This window comes from Gavia stellata, chromosome 3 (genome assembly GCF_030936135.1).
Source record: "Gavia stellata isolate bGavSte3 chromosome 3, bGavSte3.hap2, whole genome shotgun sequence".
Taxonomy (NCBI): domain Eukaryota; kingdom Metazoa; phylum Chordata; class Aves; order Gaviiformes; family Gaviidae; genus Gavia; species Gavia stellata.
The window spans coordinates 35,448,886-35,464,471 of record NC_082596.1 but is presented as its reverse complement, the minus strand read 5'-3'; the positions used below and the strand labels follow the sequence as shown (position 1 = coordinate 35,464,471).

Genomic DNA, 15,586 nt, shown 5'->3' with positions numbered 1-15,586 from the left:
TCCTTATCATAAGCTTAAAATGCTTATTTCTGAAACAAGTGATGTTCAGCATGTTAATACTGATGCTGTAATGGTTACCAAACATTACAGGAAAAATTGCTAGTTAAAAAATATGAATTCTTACTCTTTTCATTAGAAAATCTTTGTTCTCTGCTCACCTAAAGAAATTCTGTCCATCTCTTCAGAGAGCATTAATTAATAGACTGCTCCTTGATTTCTCCCTTGTTTAGGAGGTCAAAGGCTGGATGAATTGTTCTGGTGAACCATGAATGTTCGCCTGGCAGCTGGTTGGCCTGACAAATAATCTGCCATAAACCAATTCAGATCTGAATTTCCAGACCTTAATTGCTCCATGGTAAAGTGCCCAGACTGCTCTTACTCTGCAGCAAAGTAGTTTTACCCCTATTTCATTTGATCAAATGCTATTCATTCAAACTGAATGAAAGAGCAGTATCCATTTGCTGCAGGATATATATATATGCATACAGACAATTATGGCTTAGTTGTCCAGTCTGTTCAAGTTCATACTTTAGCTTACCTCCTGATAGTTTACAAGACTATATCCTAGAGATGGCCTGTAGAATTTAGAATGAATGGGTAAGTCAAAGCATCCATTAACCTTGTGCAAGCATAGAACAATATTCCCCCTTCTTACTGGGTGTCAACAGCCTTTCTTTTCTGTTACATCTTTGATACAGCACTCCCATTAGTCATTTGCCCTTCTCTAGGTTTTAACAAGAGACACAAAACAACATTTATTATTTTTCTCTAAGCAAAGACAATCTCAAACTGTCCCTGGACGAATCCCTTGAATGAGGATATGACTCAGGTTTCATTTGTTTCCTGTCCTGGTATGCTCTCTTCTGACACATCTACAAGTTTAGTGATATATGGAGGAAACAAACAGGTCAGAGGTGGGATTTCTCAAAATTCGTTTTATTTGGTGATAAAAAGGCCTGTAAAGTATGTCATTTATAAAGACTGCAACATTTGTTAAATCTACAAAACGTATAGCATTTATGGGTAGGACTCTGCAAAGATATACCATCCTCATAGCTATTAATCAGTAGCCAATTCTCTGCTCCAGCAAAAGTAGAAGCAGGGTCTTGCTTGAGACTAGCGTGAACAAGCCTTGGGAAAACAGCTCCCTATAACCTTGTAAGTCCTTACACCATGGCACTGACCTTTTCAATCATACTTGCTTTCCTTCTATGCAAATATTAAGGTAATCAATTACTGGGAAAGCTAAATCTCAAGATTTCTATGGTACCTCAACAGTCATGATTCAGATTGACATTATTATTCTCACCCGCTGAATGTTACTTTGCTTCCTACTGCTTTGTTCTCCTTTCAAACTCCTTTTAAACTACATTACAAAGCTAGAACCTCTTGGCAGCTTCTGATGAATGTCTTAACACAAAATTGAAACATGAGAGAAAGTAATTGGGAACTAAGAACTATCATGGTACAATGACTGATGAATATTCACTGTAATTATAAACTGTGTGTAATACGAGGCTGTATGGCCTACAAGGTTGCTTTCTAAAAATCTAAAATTTAAGAGGTTTATCACAAGATTTTCAAATATTTAAATGGCTTAGGCACAGGTAATGCAGAGATCACTCGTTAAGACAGAAAGAAATGCTTAACTGTTGTTTACAGAGAGGTATTTGCATTTCACTTTTTTTCTCTCTTTCTTTCAAGCAACTTGTTGATGTAATACGTATATTTATTCGTTGCTGACAGCATTCTTGCCTACCGTACAAGCAATGAGAGAAAAATTATACTTTCCCACAATAACCTATTTTTAAGACAATTTAGCACAATGGAAAGCTTTCTCTTAACTATAGTTTCAGAGACTGAGATACAATACTTATCATTACCTTTTAGTAGCGCTAGCAGAAACTTATAAAGGTACTGTAAAAATAAAAGCTCAACAGAAGAAAACCAAGAAGTTGCTCTTACGAAGCAATAATGGTTACCTTGTTTTCCTTCAAACATACAAAAAATGCTATTTGAAAAGCAGATGTTTACTGCTGTTTGTGTGAGTGAATGTAAATATTTCAAAATATTTATCTATTTTATTACCGTAAATGACAAAAGCTAATGATAACATTGTCCAGTAACTCATAGCATGACACTTGGGAAATACTTAAATAAGCAAATATATGTACAGGTGAGTCTCAGGGCTAACTGGTACCCTCAGAAAGAATGTATCTGAAAAAGGCATTGTGAACACTGAGGATGGGAAGTATCTCTGACATGATAATACTGGAAAGGATCACAATGATGTATGAATCTGGTGTTCTGCTGCAGCTTATTTGGGATAACTGAAATTTAGTTAACATCTTGGGATCTTAAAGTTACTTAAGCAATGGGAATAGCAATTTTTCTTTTTTCAAATGTGTACAAATATGCTGTATTTGGCCATCTTGAAAATCATGAGGAAATTTAAAATTTAGACTCCAAAGGAGGTATTTATCTTTTGATAGGTAGCTAACTGATAGGTATTTCCACACGAAGAATAGAGTAAGTAGACTGAGAAATGTTTTGTTACATCACTGTACGCATATACAGCTACATTTGGGGAAGGGGAGGTGGTGGAGTCACCCTCCCTGGAGGTGTCCAAGGAACGTGTGGACGAGGCATTGTGGGACATGGTTTAATGGGCATCGTGGTGTTGTTGGTTGATGGTTGGACTTGATGATCTTACAGGTCTTTTCCAACCTTAGTGATTCTGTAATTGGAATAGAAGTTTTTAAATGAGAGGAAAATAAGAATCCCACACTTTCTCTCCCCAAATCTCAGCCAACTTGTCAGCAATACTACTTCATATCCTGTGGTAGGAAGTAAAAAGAGACACCTAACAAATTCTTGATCTGGGGGATTTCTTGATGTCAAATTTCACACCATCAGGTGTTTGCATTTTCTCTGGAGTACTCTAGCCACCTCTTTACTTCAAGGATTTGGCAGCTTTGAAATACTTTCATTCCAAATGCTTTAATTCCCTCTTCTATTCTCTATCAAGCTTTCCTTTGACAGGCTCCCTGTTATTAGCTCTTTGCATGGCTAAGCTTATGACTTCTTAACTTATGACTGATAAGATGAACTGCTGCTATAAATTCGGAGTTCATCAGTTGATGGAAGAATGAAATTATGAAAAAAGAAAAAGACTTGGGTATCATAGGAGTAAGTAATGGCCACTAATGTAAGTCCACAGGAGAGGTTGTATTGAGGTCATTTCCAACAGTGAAAGGTACATATTGATACCATTTTAAAGCTAGCAAAGTCTTACTACTGGAAATAGTTCTGTTGAGCTTTACCCACAGTTTTGGCCAGCCATGTTCAAGAAAAATTAATTTATATCAGGATGGGTATAAAGAAAGGTTGCAAGACTGATAAGGGGAATAGAGATTCTAACCTGCATGAGGTGACTAGCCCTCGACTTACGCACTAAACAAATAAAAAAGAGTGCCCCAACCCTCCCAACCCCGAAATACACAGATTGCTCTCTACAACTAAATACTTAGGAATAAAGAAGAAAACAAGTATTCTTTAAGCTAAATGACAGTAACAATTTAGTAACAAGTTATACATCATAGTCATTTACACTAAAAATTGAAGGAAATAGGTGGATTGTTATAAAATGTTGAAGAATGTTGTTGTTCTTTGATTTTGCGGGTCATGGTATTAGCCTGCAACCACCATATGGGGTACATTTAAGGATAAAGGGGTTTGTGTCTGAAACAAGGATGTGCAGAAGATGAAGGTAAGTGAATATCAATCTCAGAGCTATAACCTATATTAACATATAAGTGCCGGCAAGTCCTTGAAAAGTAATAACAAGATATGACTCAACTCATCTGATAGGTGAAAGAAGTGGAGTACCATTTTATCTATTCAATCTTAAGCTAAAGAGCAGTACACAAAAATACTAACCTCATGGAAAGACACCAGAAAAACAAAGCAAAACCCACTTTGCTTCTTTTTATAGAAACTTTCCAAACCATTTGACAGGTAAAAATGGGTTGCAACGTTGATACAGATGACACAGACTTAATTCTATGGTATCTTGAGTATGAGACTGATGTTCCACAGAGCACCACAGGCATAACAGAAGAAGATTCCCTCACAGGTTATGTATGTGTAATGGTAAAGCATTCTCCAGAACTCAGGCCTTAGCTAACCAACACTGTCAAGAATTACCTTGGACAGTAAAAAAGCCAAGGATCTTTCCCCTAATAAAAACACTCTAGAAATAACCCAAATTTCTGTTGATCTACGTTCTCTGAAGTCTGCCTTTGACACTGTCCTAAACAAGCTACTAATTTGAGGCCAAATTATATGCTTGATACTGACTTTTCGACACTTAACTGTTTTTACACAAAACAATAGTCACCTAACGATTAAAAAATCAAAACAAAATCTCCTTGAGCAACGTACACTCTTCGTTACCTACACATGACTATTATTTCTGTATAAATGTCAACATTCAAAATGAAATCAACTTTTTAACTTAACACAGAATGCTTTCACTGCAAGAAAAAAAAATAGTCACAAAAAACCCAATCTGTAATTACCTGGTTGGTAGAAATTTGGTGAAAGTTCTCTGGCAACTGCTCTTGCAATATCACATTCCTGGCGAGCAGCCTGAGCAGCCTGATCCGCAGCATCAGCTTTAGCTCTTGCATGTGCAGTTCTGTACAGAATAGAAAACAGTTTATATGCAAAGGAGTCTTTCATGAGTTGCATCAATAATGTAAGAGTCCTCAGCTACCATAGACTATACTGTATAGTGCACTTGCTGTGACTAACTGCAAATCAGTCAAAATATTTCAGAATCAACACATTATTCCTCTCAGTTCTTCAGTCCTGCTCACCCTTGTATCACATCTACTTGTAGGTACACAATTTACAGCCCAAGCTTATAATTAAAATTTCTAACTAGAAAAAAATAGTCCCTAAATGAAACCTGGGATTATGATTTTAATACAAGTCACCAGAATGTGTACAAAAGTGTACAGAAGGTCAGACTGGGCCACCACACTGACTCCTAAACACCATCTGTGAGACCAGGATACATATTGTTCAAGGGGACTGTGGAATGCCATTACCTTTACAATATTCCAATGTGAATATTCAATGCTGGGTGCCATGTAAAATTCTTTGAAGAGCAAAATTGAGGTATGTTGGCCCAAAAACCTGAGAAATGTCTTCCACAATAAGACCATCTTGGAAAGCAATGGGATAGAAAATGTGTTTGATGTTTCAATAGGCATTTATATAAATGGGGACTTAACAGTTTTCAATTCTTTTTAACTCACTGAATTTTAAATCCAAAACTATCTGAAAAGGCAACTTTTCTGAAGTCAAGACAACAGTTTGGAATACTTTTGTAAAGTAATCTGCCCTCTGCTTCCACTTTTTTCCTTCTGCTATTTCTCAAAAAGCCTCAAGAACAGATTGTGCAAGTGCCTCTGGTTCCAGACTGTGCAAATTGATAGTTGTGTTACTACAGGATTGCATCACTGCTTGTCCCATCTTCCCTCCCCACTTCATTTTTTAAACAGTCATCTGTTTAAAAATTCCTGATGGCAGTGATCTCTCTGTGCCTCTACAGCATTAGCACATAGCCTAGAGCTATGAAATGGTTCATTAGAACAGAGGGGAAGCTAAACATGGCAAACCAATGGAGTTTTTTGAGCCTCTAGAGATATTAATAACATTTCTAAACCAGATATATTCAATTTCATGATCTCAGGAATTTTCTCATAACATTCTAGTAGAAAAGTGACACTTAAGGTAGAAAAAAATTAGTTAAGAAAGAAGACAACAGCAGCAGCAACTTTTATCCCACGTGCCTGGTGATACTAATCAACAGCAATCAAATAAACGAAAACTTTCAACAACTTAGCTGTAAAAATTCAGTTTTACTTTCAAGGAATAAAGAAGAATTCTATGTGTTTTAGACAAAGCAATAATTAAATGTTAGTGTTAACCAGAATGAGCACCAGAGGATTAACAGTATGGCAGACTTTGCATTTCTAAAAGGATATTTAATCCCATAGGGTACTAGTATAAACACAGACATAAAAAAACCACATAGACAGTTTCATCTCTGGTGCCTGGAGAAGATTTATTTAAGTTACATCCTCCCTAAAATGTGTGCAGGGATACATGTTGAATGTTATTTCAAAGCTTAGCTTGTCATAATTTACTGGATAAATATCAGCTCATGCTGCCTTCTCACAGGTCCCGCTAGGTCTCTGAGAAAAAAGATAATGAGCAAATAAGCAGTAGCACCTTCGACTTGTACTCAGGATGGGGGAAAGAAACTGTTAATCAAAACAAACACACCATATAATCCCATATGTGTTCCATGCAGTTCATGAATGGTTGTACGGTATGTGCTTGCTTAGTAACAGTAATCAAACCCGTTCTTTCACTATAATCATTATTTTCAATTAGATGAGCTATTCTTAGCTCCTGCATAATTATGTCTATGTAGCATAAACTTAATGAAGCAATCCTAGCACAGGGACATTGTTTTGTGAGACAATAATGTAGTCTGCACATAGATAAACTAGACACTGATCATCCTTTTGTGATGATAGAACAACCAGACTATTCCCATATAAAAATAGTCCAATACTATTGCCACTGCTGCAATAGACATTTTACAAGCTAGTACACTAAACGACCAGCATCAGGAAAACATACTGCCAGGATAGTACAGTTATTTATTGATGCCTGTGAATTTTCTGTATTATTATATCTAGAAAGCAAATCACACATCCTGTCCAAAACATACAGTATCAATTAGTTAAGGAATTAAATGGTGACATGAGTAATAAGCTAGTGAAACTTTGTCACATGAAGTTGGGCAGAAGCAAGTCACAGCAGGAAGAAGCCAATGGAACAGAAGGTAAATGAGCACTGCTTTCCTTGCCTGCCTTATCTCACACCTTTTTTTTTCAACTCACACTTCCTGCTATTCTGCCCCCTTTGTACTCACAGTCAGGAGTTCCAGCAGACCAGAACAGGAGCAACTGTTCAGACGTGAACGCTGCCAAGGCATGTCTCAGCGACACACTTGAGCAGAGCCTCAGTGCTGTACTGTCGCCGAGACGATGCAGCAAGAGAAACTAAATAGGCACAGGAGGGTAAGGCACAAGAACAGTGTTCATGGTCCTGAGCGGGCCTTCAACCAGCCAAACAGAAGTGCATGCACGTGGCTGTGCTGAGACACTTCCCTGAGGCCTCTTCAGCAAGCATCATCGACGACATATGGCAAATGTGAAAAGAACAGGAGAAACCGGCAGAGCTGCTGCTTCTGTACAGAACAGAAGCACCGTGCTTCACCTGTGAACACAGGCTTTTCATTATTTGCATTATTTGCTATTTATGACCTTGGCATTTGGATGCTCTACTGGGTAACTTCAGCAATGTGTACTTGATTATCTCAATTTGCAACTGTATATTCAGACATTTCTTTCACTTCCTGCACACTTACTTATCAGTGTCAGACTCCAATTATTTTTCTGTTGCTGTTTAATTTCCTGGGTTTTTTATTCTGACTTCGACAGTTGATTTGTCTGTATTTTTTCCAAATTACCTGCTTACAGTTACTGCTGCTTGGCACTACACTTTGTTTGTACTTGTTTTATACTGCCTTGCACTGACCCCCACACTATCAGAGTGTTATTATCAGAGACCATGGAGAAATATGTTAGTTTTGAATGACAACATTTATAAGGGACAGCTATCAGAGCAGGGAAGCCCCACTGAAATAACAGAATATATTTGCTCCATTTATGCTTTACACAGTTTGGGAAAGCCTTCTTTACCTTTTGTTCCTGGAGTAATTTTGTCACTGTAAAGTCTTGAAGTTTTGCCTATTATCACTAATTATTCGTGGAAATTTAAGCCTATGATATACCAAGTTGAAATGACCCACATTTGAATGACCACCATCTACCTGAGAATTCCTTTTTTTCCCAGAGAGCTCTACATCTTTTGCCATGACAAGAAATCTTTATGAGAACTTTTGAAAGAGAAAACTTTCCTCTCCCCTAGCCAAGAAAAGGACTGAATTAGGCTTTGCATGCTGTTCCACACATTCTCCAGGAAGGATCAATTTGAAGTTTCAGCAGCAAAATAGAAACTATGCAGGGAAATAGGCAGCAATCCACAGACTGCAAAATAGTACAGGAAAATAACAAGCAACCTGCTTTGCAATGCTGCATTCAGGTTCTAACCCACAACAAAGGACCTGTAATGATTTTTCTTTTAGGTGAACAGGCAGTCCTTTGTAAAATTCATTCTCAGCAACTGTAACACATAATACATACTACTAACTTTCGAACTGCCATGTGTTTTTACATGGGTATCTACTTCAAAGTATCATCCTACCATTAATATTCCATGTGATGTCTCAACCACGTGCTTGAAAGCTTTCAAACCAATATAAAATTAAAGTATTTAAAACAAAACCAATTCATATTTAGAGGCACAATCTACCACTTAGTTAGTGTGTCCACAGTGGCGGTAAATGCAATCAAGACAGGGACAAGATTAAGTTGTTATCTGTGGTAGGAAGCAAACTGTAGTTACATTAAAAAGGAATCCACAGCTATAGCTTATGCAGAATGTTGGTACCAGGTGGAGCATGTGGAGTCCCTGTATCTGTCTCTGTCGATAGTGAGCAAGGGCTGGAAGACCAATGGTTAACTGAATAATTTTGGTATTGTTAGAAATTATATTTGGACTCATATCAGGGTCTGATTTTGAAAGAAGCATGAACTTTTTAGACTGTGGGACAACTGATACCACTACCGATACCTTTCTTTTCTGTGTTTGGTTGGGTAGGTAAACACATGCATTATTTTAGCTACACTCAAGAGATTATAAGCACAGAGTCAGGGGTTTCTTACAAGCAGTCTCCCAGCTAAACTACAATCAGATTTCTATCTACTTATGTCTGAAAGGTGACTTGAAGGAGGAGTATTGGGGGCTGAAGAGCTTAAACAACATTATCTAGCGTTCTGCAGCAACAATGCTTTATATATAATGCCATGTGTCTGGAGTGCATTATGTTTTGTTTATCTAAATTTAAAACCCATTTAGAACTGTCCATCATTACCCTCCAGATTATCTCGTATTTCCATGGTATCCCTCAACACACTTGTAATGCTGCCTCATTCAGAGTCAACTAAAAATGTAAGAAACATATGTTTACTTTGTTTCATTTTTCAGCTTTTATTAAACACAGTGATTCCAGCATAAAGCTTTCCAGGAGCTTGCTTTCTATTTCTTAAATTGATATAAATAAGCTTCTCTGTTTTCTGTTTGCCAAACGTATGAAACACCATTATGTTCCTATCAAATTATCCTAAATTAGTAATCTTAACAATGTTACTTATTAACAGATTTCCATATTATAAAAAAAAAAAGGCTAAACCTACATGAAGTTCTCAGACATATATTTAATTAATGACAGCTATCAGGTTTGTCTGAGTAACATCACATTTTGGGGGTTACAACCCATATCATCCTTTATGACACTGGAATTCTCTAAAAAACAATCCCATCTTCCTAAATTCTAAAATTCAGTGATTTTTCTAGAAAGCAAAGAATATTCTGTTGTTTTTTTCCAGGTATGAAACTTTCCAGCATTATTACATTTCTTTCTATCTTTTGGAGGCTCAATTCTGCAAAACCAAGCTCTGATAAAATTGCTACAGAGATCAACAGCATTTCCAGGAAAAGAGGAGCTGGAGAGGAAGAGGAAAGCTTTAAGGAATGATTCTTTGGTAGTTTAATTTTCTTCTTGTCTCCATTTTATTTCCATATTCTTCTGATATTATGTATCAGTAATGAACGCTAGATAATTATCTAGCATCTATGCATTTTTTAACACCGCAAGTGAGAGACTGGCATTTATCAAGTGTGCTAGTCATCCTCCTCAGCTTCTTTCAGTGATAATACTAGGTGAAAACCAACAGCTACGGTAGGATTAAAAATACATATGTGCATAACCATGTAGAGCTACCTAAGAGCTCTTGGCTTCATCACTCTCAGCAACTCATTGCTGTAATATACCTCGGAAGTGAGGGTAGGTCACTGAATACCAGCAAAAAATGGGTGTGCCAGAGAGAAACAGAGAGAGGAAAAAGACTGACTTACAGATACTGCAATATGAGAGCTTCATGTCAGTGAGAAACTTAAAAGTGCTCCTAAACTACAGATTGAATTGACCAAATGAGACGTATGTCCTCAATCAAGAAGTCTGAACTTAAAAACTCTTCAAAATGCTTTACTTGTCAATCTCCTTTGTGCTTTAGCAGATTTTAGTTTCAACCAGACGCTCCTTCTTCATGAACTGACTTCACTCAGGAACTGGACTACCTTGGTACTACCAGTAAAGTCTCATGTAGTGAAGCATAAGCAGATCTATTGTGTACACACTGCTGGCATATTGATCCATATCACCTTACCTAATGGATTTTTCTTCTGAAAACTCCTCCTACCAGCCTAAATCTATTTCTCAGTTTTTTTCAGCCCTAACTCATACTAGAAGAATTGAAAAAATACTAACCTTTAGTTAACAACTCCTGAAAAACTGAGGAAATCCCTTGCAATTGGCGAACGGCCAAACTGATTTCAGTACTTGAAAAAATAACCTGAGGGTGATGACTGGTTAGCCAGATGTCAGTCTTGGGCATAAATAACAGCATAAACAAACTGGGTCTACATCCATAAAGATTTACAGGCTAATAGTATATAGTGACAGACATCATGCTTTAACAAAGAGTAGGTTTTGCCACTTAATACACATGTAAAAACTATGAGTTCTACACCTTATCTAGATTGTCTTGATTTAATACACTTGGATTGTTTTCAAGGTTTCTGATTTTGTACCCTATGGCAACATAATTAAACAACAGCATAAATTACATGGAATTAATAAGGCACATCAAAATGGATTAAAAGCTAAGTCTCTGACACATCTTGAAGCTTAATGCAGAAGACATCAAAGAAAAGGGTTGATAATGTGCATTTTACCTTAGGAATTGTTTTTTGCCCCAAGGTTGTTTGATATTTTACTTTTATAATGTCTCAATACAAGCTAAAACATACTATGGTAGAGTTGTCAGATTACACAACTTCTGGATTCCAAAAAAACCCAAGAAGACACTTTACTGTAACCTAAATTTCAATGATAACAACTCCAAAACCCAAAACTGTACTGAAACAAAACACGGGGAAACAAAAAATCTAGCCAGTATGGGAGACTGTCATGGAAAGTAGCACAGAATGAATATGAGATCACGTTGGCTAGCCCCACACACGCTGGCAAAAAGAAGGGTTAATGTGGTCTTTATACACACAGAGAAAAAAAATAATCAAAGGAATTTGTTCTTGCTGTACTACATAATCCAGAATCCATAAAACCACTAATGGAAAAATGCCCAGCTCATCTACGTCTCAAGAAGGAAAAGGAAATGTCAGGACCACAGAATAACAGGTTCTAAAAAGAAAGGCTTTTTAACTTTAACTTATTAAGCCTTATAACGACTCATTATTGAAGAAACACTGAGAAGCCACTTATCAAGGTATACACACGGATATCTGACAGCGGAAAATGGGTAAGACAAAAGGGGGAAGACAAGTGTTTCAGATAAACATATAACCGGTCCATCGATTAGAAGCTGAATTTGGGCATAGTCAACCGTGAAATGTTTTGGCTATATTTTACAGAGAAAAAGATAGATCTTTCTAAGCCTTTAAAATTATATTAGGCAGTGCACTAAAAGTCCTCTTTAATCCATTTTCTGAGAAAAAAATTGCATGGCCTTTTGTTTACAGGAAGTGAGATTAGATGATTTAGTGACTGTTTACATTAGGTATTTCAGACATCTGACATAAGTGCTCTGATCATCTCATTGGAGGCACCCCTCTTACTCCATTAAAAATAAGAAACTTGAACTATTTACAGTTTGGTCCTCTGAACTGTGTGGATGATGGATTCCTGCAGTGGTCAGCATGAACATGCTCTGCTGTGCCTACGAATATATGAATAGTCTTATGGCAAACACCAATCTACGTGTTTGTTGAGGAATCAGCCACCTTCTTATGCCAAGATTCAGAACCTGTTTGCATTCGCCTTTAGACCTCTATGGTCCACATCAATAAAAACAGAACCACTCAGCAACTCGGGTGCCAAGGTGCATGTTTCTGTAACTTATACTAGTCACATGTGTACTCAGCAGTTCAGAAAGATTTTAGGTCAATGAAGGATAGCACCCCAAAAGAGAAGGTATTTCTGAAAATTCACTTTTAACAATTGAGATAAATTAGATCAATTTCCCTAGTCTGTCTTTCAGGCCCTCACTCTTGCTCCCTGTTTGGAAAAAGACTCACAGTCAGATGTCTGAATTTAAAAAGTAGTTTTAAATTGCTGTTAGGCATCACTAGAGAAGCTGCATTTACATGGTACTCTCCCTAACCTTAGATGTCCCACTCGCCTGGCATTATTTATGTGCATGCAGATAATCTGCCCCTGGAAAATGGAGCTGGCTCTTCATGTGGTGTATTCAGTTTTCTCTATCATTCTGTCAGGAGCTTGAATGAATGAAGTTTTGCTTTCATATTTCACCCTAGCACCGGCACAGAAATCTTGAAGATGGCAGTGTCTTCTACTTCAGCAAGATGAGCAGCATCGTTTCAAGCAGAAAGCAAGTTTTCCTGTGGGGAAACTTACACTTCGGGCAAAATACACTTCTGTACGCTATGCTCATAGGGGTTTTTCCCCATTTTTGCCAGTGGTGACTCATGCCAGTATCTTTTCATGTCACTAACTGTCAGGTACATCTAGAGAAAAGCATAAACCTTGATGTGCTTTTGTCTATCCTAATTTATAGGACAGACTATATCTTCCCTACTCTATAAGACAGACTATATCCTGTCCTACTTTATAGGCTAGACTATATCCTATCCTATTTTATTACCAACTCTCCTTAGTGAGCAATATTTTCTTCCAGGTCCCTGGACCCATAACATTAATCGCTGCAGACAGGAGGTTTTTTGGAAAGAGGTGAAGGAATAACTGCAAACAATTTGTTCTTACCGATCACCAAAGCCTATTATATTGGTTGACTGAAGAGAGCTTCTGAATCTATCTGGAAGCATAAAAAAATAGATGCACACTTGAGCTTCAGCTGTTCTTGATGTCATAGTTAAGGGAAGGAAAAAAAAAAAAAGGAGATAAATAATGTTTCTCTTCCCTTCATCATTAAATATGAGCTTCAAGGAAAAAGAACCCCATGTAAGGTTTCTGCACAGAAAAAGCCAACCTGCTCAAGGAAATGGGAACACATGGACTGTTGTGATTGTTTGCTTGGGGAATTTCTAAGGTATGTTTAGTGCATTGCAATTCCCCCCGCCACATATTTTTAAACTGTTCTCTACCTGGGACAAATGAAATAAAATAGTAGGTGTGACAACTGCTATCATCAACACCAATATCTGGCAGCTATTCTAGACTCTGCATGTAAGGAAGCAACAAGAAGTCATCATCCCAGGGATACAGCTAGATGAAAAATAAGAACAGCTTACAGGAAGAGACTAGGAATTATTTTTGTATCAAAATGGACTGTTTTTTCAATTTAAACCACTGTCTTAATATTTTTTAGTGTTCTACAGATTTTTACCACTTTCAATTACTTGTAAAAATACAAAAAACCAGAAAATATGAAATAAAATGTCAATTTTTAGAAAACAATACATTTGTAATTATTTTTGTTAGAATAATTCTAGTTAGAAAACTTTTGGAAGCTTTATTAATCAGTAAACTTATCCAGGAAAACTATGTCAAATGTCATCCTTGGCAATATCTGTATTTCTTAATCTCTCCTCTATACACAGTTCATGTGTTTAAGGGTAAGATTTTTTTAAATTTTAGGGCAAAAAACATCCACAGTGTTACAGATATTTTAGCAAAGAATACCGAAGTATTTGCAGAGCAAAATACATAATATAAAAACAGTATGTGATCTCTCTTCACATTATAATTTATATAACTTGCAACACACTGTTTACATGAAAATTACATTACAGGAAATTACAGGAAAAATGTGAAAATTTATTTAAAATTCTGTGGGTTTTGCTGGCTTCAGAAAATGTAAGTTAAATTCCCCAGTCACAAATACTTCTAGGAGTATGCTTTGTGCTTTTCCTAAATTACTTTGGCAGTCTGTAACTTATTAGATTACAGTTCTAGTATCTGAATCCAAAGACTTCATTATTATGCTTGATGGAGGAAAATACACTACGAAAAAAGTGACAACTACAGGCTTAATGGCTTGGTGCTTATTTGTCTTTCTCTCTTGCAAAAGCTGTAGCACACATTTATTTCTGCCATTTTCTCATAATAATAATAATAGTACGGAATTGAAATCTTCATAGCAAATGAAAACAGAAAGGATACATTGACCATGGAATAAAGTTTTAATCTAGAATAGTTTTGGGGAGGCTTGAAAAAATATCTAGAACATAATGGCAAACAAAATAATTATTTATGAGATATAACAGTGCAATTTATGCATTTATAACAAAAAAAGAATGTGGTATAATTAAGCTCTTTAAATTAAAAAATATTGACGTGAATTCAAATAATTTGTGGTAATGTTAGGTTTTTTTAACAGTCCTTTTAATGTCTTTGGGCACTAAAATCTAGTGGGGAAACAAAATTGCAGTATTTTCATCCTTTTAAAGGCATTAACTGTATGTATATAAATTTAATCTTTCTGTCCTTAGCAGTCTGACAGCCAAAACTGAATTGGGCTTATCTTTCATTGCACGGTTCATTTCTGTTCCCCAATCAGGTGCCAGATGTCTAGAAAAACAGTATTGACGGAAAAATGTCTAGCAAACATTCTGGGATTTTTTCTTCCATTTCCAGTTGTTACAAATTCTCTGACATGTTTAAAGATAACTTTTAAAAAAATTCACAGAAATACTTGAATAACAGAAAACACTGATATGTGATCTCCGAACAGCTTAATTAGCAAAAGGCCTAAGCTCTCCATGAAAAGAGAAGTGCTCAAGTGTAGGGATGGTTGTACGTGCTTTAACTTTTCTCCAGGCTGGCAGATATGAATCAAGCTACTCATATTATATATATTAAACATCAAGAGACTGAACAGTATAAACAAGCAAAGGAAAGACTTTGGTGATCCTTCCATCTGTAAACATGTAATTCCTCTTAACTGAAGAGCACTGGAGATTGAAAATAAGGTCAGATCATCTCAGACATAGAGCAGGTGACAGCTATTTCACAGGTTTTGCTACCTTCATCATGAAGGAAATGCAAAACCTGGGTTTATGATGAATGCAGTTAAGAGCTTTAAAATAATCTTCTCTCATATACATCCCCCCCAAAATAAACATATATGTATATATTTACCCTCTGTAGCTACTTACAACACTGCCAGTAACATACAAGTTGAATAAACAACCAGCATGTCCTGTCAGCTACCACAAAATTTGAAAAACCAGGAACATTGCTCTCTGCTGGTTCCCATAA

At 36.5% G+C, this 15,586-nt stretch overlaps 1 protein-coding gene across 3 annotated transcripts in view; it reads right to left on the bottom strand.

Moving 5' to 3' along the window:
• Positions 1-15,586, bottom strand: part of JPH1 (junctophilin 1) — an 87,983-nt gene that overhangs the window by 28,323 nt on the left and 44,074 nt on the right. For all 3 annotated transcript variants that reach the window (XM_059836167.1, XM_059836168.1, XM_059836169.1), the window contains exon 3: positions 4,581-4,699. In XM_059836167.1, coding sequence (XP_059692150.1) covers positions 4,581-4,699 — 119 coding nt within the window. The remainder of the gene's footprint in view (positions 1-4,580; positions 4,700-15,586) is intronic.